The 6,000-nt window shown below is 39.9% G+C and overlaps 1 protein-coding gene across 2 annotated transcripts in view; it reads left to right on the forward strand.

The window, feature by feature from the left end:
- rapgef5a (Rap guanine nucleotide exchange factor (GEF) 5a) overlaps positions 1–5,397 on the forward strand; it is a 42,109-nt gene extending 36,712 nt beyond the window's left edge. For both annotated transcript variants that reach the window (XM_053333847.1, XM_053333846.1), the window contains 9 exons: positions 94–191; positions 2,056–2,178; positions 3,211–3,389; positions 3,502–3,592; positions 3,669–3,719; positions 3,871–3,958; positions 4,151–4,215; positions 4,933–4,987; positions 5,279–5,397. In XM_053333847.1, coding sequence (XP_053189822.1) covers positions 94–191; positions 2,056–2,178; positions 3,211–3,389; positions 3,502–3,592; positions 3,669–3,719; positions 3,871–3,958; positions 4,151–4,215; positions 4,933–4,987; positions 5,279–5,397 — 869 coding nt within the window. The remainder of the gene's footprint in view (positions 1–93; positions 192–2,055; positions 2,179–3,210; positions 3,390–3,501; positions 3,593–3,668; positions 3,720–3,870; positions 3,959–4,150; positions 4,216–4,932; positions 4,988–5,278) is intronic.
- The last annotated feature ends 603 nt before the right edge of the window (positions 5,398–6,000 follow it).

Consider the following 6,000-nt stretch of genomic DNA (forward strand, 5'->3'; position numbering starts at 1 on the left):
TAATTTTTTCTCAGTTCTTAGCTCTAATCAATCTTATCAACATTCCTTTCTCTCGCTCTGTCTCTCTTTTTCTGTATATATTTGTCTCTGTAGAGCGGAGGGTGCTACAGCCCAGTGACTGTGTGTATTCAGAATCTCTGACCCCACAGGGGAAGCTTGTAGTCTGTCGCAGGGACCTCACAGAGATCTTGGTATGTAAATGCATTATTCTGTTCATGTTTCCATCCTCCTGTAAAATTCAATCTTTCCATTTCTCTCATGAGTACAGATAAAGGCTAAAGATGCACCTTGCAGGTTTAAAGCAAATGACATGATTGTGATTATTTGCATCTATTGTATATTGTTGGTAACCTCTGTATCATCTTCCTGTTAAATCACACATAATCATGAACACTCTGTTTCCCCAATCGACATATTTTTGCATTGTTACAATGCATTAAAAGCAAGCCGTAGAGACTGAGGACAGGTGATTGTTATTAGCTTTGACTCAATTTTAGTTTAGTTTTAGGTGTTACAGTATTTAGAGGCATATTGTCTTGAGTTAACATCAGTTTTCAGGCTCACAAATGCAGAGTTGTATTTAATACAGTATGGTGACCTGTAACCCGGGTTTGAAACAACAATTGTATTGTAGAAATCACCACTCCCCTCTCAGCTTGTCCCTTTTTTTCAGATTTAAAACACAGGACTTTTCTCAAGAGAGCGCTGAGGCCTTAGAGTCCATTACCACTACTGGTGCCTATTACAGGTTGAACATTGAACCACAGCGGGCACAAACCATGTTTAGCAAAGTATGCAATAAGAAATCAATGGGCTGGATGCCTTACCTGCCTTCTTGCTTAAGAATTTCTCATCAGACCTAATGGCTGAATGGAGTTTTAAACAGTCCTTAGACAGTAACACTGTTATAGCTCTCTGGATAAAGTCCATAATCACTCCTGTGCCTAAAATACCATGTCCAGCTGCTAACAATGACCTTAGACTCATAGCTTTAACATCTGTAGTAATGAAGTGCTTTGATAGACTCATAGTAAACATGTTTAAGACAGATTTGCTTTTATGTCTAGAGCCTCTTCAGTTTGCACAGAGATAGGGGCGGAGTACAGAGGATGCTAATTAGTAAGCATTTGGAGGACCCCTACCCATATGCAGGTGTTCTATTTGCAGATTTTAGTTAAGCTTTTAATACACTCCAACCACACTTGCTTGTCTAACCCTAACCCTAACCCTAAAAGTTAAAAGACAAGCAAGTAAATCATTTTATTATCAAATGGTTTTGTTTTTTCTTATCGAACACGCCCCAACGGGGTCAATGGTTTACTGTCTGAGGTCAAACACTGTGGTACCACAAGGCTGTGTGAGCTCACTCATCCTCTTCACACTGAATACAAATGAGCGCAGAAGCAGACAGCCAGATAATTACATCCTCAAATTCGAAGATGGTACAATTATAGGGACCCTGTGATCACTGAGAGTGAAACTGAGCAGGTGTGCTGCTAAAAAAAGTATGTGGGCATACAAATAGACAATAAATGTCCAGGTTTAGAATCTATGTGCTAGTTTGGCATTTGGAAACCATCATTGGATATGGTATGGCATCATGGTGCAGCATCCTTACAGTCCAGTTAAAATCAAGAATTGTAATTTATTGTTGTGTCTTTGGTGTACCACTGTACTGTTTTGATGGTTATATGTTGTATTTAAGTTGATTGCCGCTATGTGTTGCACTATTGCCCAAGTCAAATTTTCACTCAGGGACAATAAATTATATCTTATCTCAAGCAGCAGCCACTTGCTCTCATGGCTCTGTGCTGTATTGTGTCTTTTGATTTTTTTAAAGTGCTGTACTGTGTTTGAATCCCTCACAGCCCTTATTGCTCTGTAGCTCAGTAGTAGTGAAATACTGTTGTTTTGTGTAACTTATTTAGAAATAACGTTACTACTGCCACTAGAAGTACCTTTGTGTATGTAGAGTATGGACTGTACTATCTTTCTGTGCACTAACTGTCTATTCTGTGTGTGTGTGTGTGTGTGTGTGTGTGTGTGTGCGTGCAGCCTCCTTTAACAGACAGTGCTGAGCTAAGCAAGAGGCCAGTGCGGCTTTTAGGAATCAACACCTGGGACGTGGCAGCTGCTCTCACACACCTTGACTGGAGCCTCTTCAAATCCATCCATGAGGTAAACACATGCACACAGAATGTGGATGTAGTTTATTATGAATTCATGACACTTAAGCACTAAACATGCAATACTTGCAGCGAAAGCAGCTGTCAGGAGGAGCCTAGTATTTTGAAATTTGTAAATTTCACTTAAAAATGTTTATCAGTGTTGGTCATAATGGTAGGAGTGATGAAACGGTTAGTTGATTTATTGATTTGTCAATCAATAATTGACCATTTTAATTGTCATGAAAAATGATTTATCAAGCAAGTGTCAAACATTGTCAGGTTATAGTTTCTTACATGTGAGAATTTGCTGTTTTTCTGTTTCACATGATTGTAAATTGATTTTATTTTGGTTTTGGAGGGTTGGTTGGACTAAACAAGTAATATACAGTTGGATAACAAATTAGGAAAAGCCAGTACAGGCCTGAATCCTTGACCCGTACAGTGAGGGGACTTGGTGGCTCTTTTATGCTTGTGGGGGACATTTTGCATATCAATACAAAGTTACAAAGTTATTCTGATTGATAACCTTTGATGAAACATTTCTATCCTGATGGGAGTGGTCTCTTCCAGGATGACAATGCCCACATCCATTGGGCACGGGGGGTCACTGAATGGTTTGCTGAGTATGACAATTGATGTGAATCATATTATGCTATGGCCTTCACAGTCACCAGATCTATACCCAGTTGAATACATATGGAAGATTTTGGACAGTGCTCTCCACCACCATCATTAAAATACCAAATGAGGGAGTATCTTGTAAAAGAATGGTGTTCATCCCTCCAGAAGAGTTCAGAGACTCGTAGAATCATTGTCAAAATGCACTGAAGCAGTTGTGGCAGCAAGTGGTGGTCCAAAACCTTACTAAGACAATCTATGTTAGTTTTTGCTTCATTTTGTCACCTGCATGTTTCAATAATTAACATAATGGAGAGGTAAATTGAAAATGAAACTAGAAAGACTCTTAGAAGGGGTACATATTTTAGGGTGTATTTTTCCAAAATGTCTGATCACTTATACTCTGCCCTTCCCCCACATGCAGCAGGAGCTGGTGTACTACACTCTCAGCCGTGCTCCTGGCACCGCCCACACGGCTGCGCTGTCAGTCCTCCTTCAGCGTTGTAACGAGGTGCAACAGTGGGTCATGTCTGAGGTGCTCATGTGTGTATCACTAAACAAGAGAGTGCAGCTACTCAAGAAGTTTATCAAGATAGCAGCTCAGTAAGAACACACACATCCTCAAAAATATATACATATAAAATTGCATGTATGAGGTGTATCAACATTTCTCTGGATTGTGATTAAAATGTAACACATTTTTGTGTGCCTGCAGTTGCAAAGCCCAAAGGAATTTGAACTCTGCATTTGCCATCATCATGGGTCTGAACACTGCAGCTGTGAGTCGACTCAACCAAACCTGGGAGGTAAGTGTGTCTCTTTATTGCATTCAGTTAATATATGTGCTTTTAGTTTGTTTTAAATCTAATTCTTTCCTTTCAGAAATGTCCAGGGAAGTTCAAGAAGCTCTTTTCAGAGTTGGAGCTCATCACGGTGAGGCTTATTGAAGAGAGATACATGATATTATGTTCCTGATTTAATCCATCATCCAGTTTTAAATATAAAATGTGTAGGCATGTTGACTGAATTGTTGTCAATTCTTCCACTCCTCTTTTCTCATCCTTCATTTTCTGTCTTCCTCCAGGATCCATCTCTTAACCACAAAGCCTATAGAGAAGCCTTCAAGAGAATGAAACCTCCCAAGATCCCATTCATGCCTCTTCTCCTGAAAGGTATCCTTTCTAACCTACACACACACACACACACACACACACACACACACACACATACACTCACACTCACACACACACACACACATACACTCACACTCACACTCACACTCACACACACACACACACACACACACACACACACACCTCATTATTTTGATGTATTAAACCTGAATGCCTGTCCTCTGCTCTTAGATATTACCTTTATCCATGAGGGAAACAAGACCTTTCATGACAACTTAGTCAACTTTGAGAAGCTGGTGAGTGGAGTCAGTCTTGTGTCTTAGTTACCACTTTGGTGATTTTATCCCTCTGCCCCTTTCATTTTTAATTTAAGATTATGAAGATACGTAGTAGTTTGTGTTATATCATGTGTGAATGTGTTGTTTACTGTGTCAGTGTACTGTAATACATCAGACTGCAAGAAAACAGTCAGGTCAATCAACATTGAAATAGGTTTTGTTTGTCGTAATCATTCCTGCTGTTCATACTGACCATTAAAAAAAATCCTTTCATAATATAAGTGATGTGGGACGAAATCCACAGCCTTCCATTAGTGCAAAAAATATATTTAACGGTTTTATCTAAGCTTACACGAAGCTAATTTGGATGAAGCTTCATATTGGCTTCAAATAAACTTTAAAATATATTTTTGGTTTGAAAGAAGGTAGCAGGAAAAACATGCTGATGCTCATTTGGGCACATAACTGTTTTCTTTATTGCAGTCTTTTAACAAATTTTATTGAGCCCTGCTGGAGACCAAGGAATAGCAGGATCTTGCACAGCTTGGAGTTAATTAGTCAAGAGTAGAAAACAAAGAGTGATGATGAAGGAAAGAAAATATTAAAGGTTCAATACATAGATCTGTGTTGCCTTATTTGAAATCAGAGAAGAAAGTTATTAGGTGTTCTTTATTTTTCTTTGGATTGACTGTTTGGTATTGCCCTGATGCGACATGTCTCCTCCTAAACCACCAGCATATGATCGCAGACACAGTTCGAATGATCCGCCACTGCCAAAGTGACCAACCAGGTGAGTCTTCTTATTTCTGGCTAAATTCAGTCGGTGCAAATGATCCTTCTTGTATCATGTAATATATATTGACGTTTGTATCAATTCATTATGAGGAATCTACTGCCATCTGCAGCTGAGTTAGTGTACTGCACTTGTACCTGAGTTTGTCTCTCCCACTCAGTTTCTCTTACAGTTTCTAAGCAACCATTTCCCCTCTTTTCTTCTCTTTATGTGGCCATAATGCAGTCTGTGTACAGTCAGAAAACTCATCTATGTGACTAATGTGAGTGTTTTGTGTCCATCCCTCAGGCAGCGAAGTAATAGGGGTCGACAGTGCGGACGTGAGGGCCAGCGTTCACTACCTGCACATTATTGACAATCAGCAGACGCTTTTCGAACTGTCACACAAACTGGAACCACGTGCTTGAACGGGACACACACACACATGCCCTCATAGACACAAATGAAGACACTGGACACAGCGCATTGGGAATGCTAGCACTGAGTGTGTGTGTGCCGTGTAGGACGAAAAATGTTGCAAGCACTCACATACACACTGCGACAAAACCTCACTACCAGCAGTGGTGCCAAGCGGAAAATAAGGTGCCAAGTATTCTGACAAGACCCACATACACACAGAGCTGAACTCAGCCTCCGCCACAGCAGTTCACATGTGTTCTCTAAAGGCTTTATGACACTAAACATGTGCTTATAAATGATTTATAAACTCTATACACACTCTATGAACTGCCTAAAAGGAAGAGATTCTGCACAGCAAGGCAGAGATTTGCCAAACTGAGAAAGAGAGAAAAGGAGACTGTAATTAGTTTGTACAGTATCTATTGGACTGAATATGCCCTTGTTTTTGTTCTCGTGATGAGCTTTTGGTTATTTATGAGCCTGTTCAGCAGGTGGAATGTTTTCTTTATTTCTGTCAAAGTCTCGTCGCCCCACTGGAGGTCAACACTTGATAGCCTCTTCATCATTTCAGTTTCAAACACAAAAATGTCTAGAGGAGTTAGAGGTCTTTA

This window comes from Scomber japonicus, chromosome 15 (assembly GCF_027409825.1).
Source record: "Scomber japonicus isolate fScoJap1 chromosome 15, fScoJap1.pri, whole genome shotgun sequence".
Taxonomy (NCBI): Eukaryota; Metazoa; Chordata; class Actinopteri; order Scombriformes; family Scombridae; genus Scomber; species Scomber japonicus.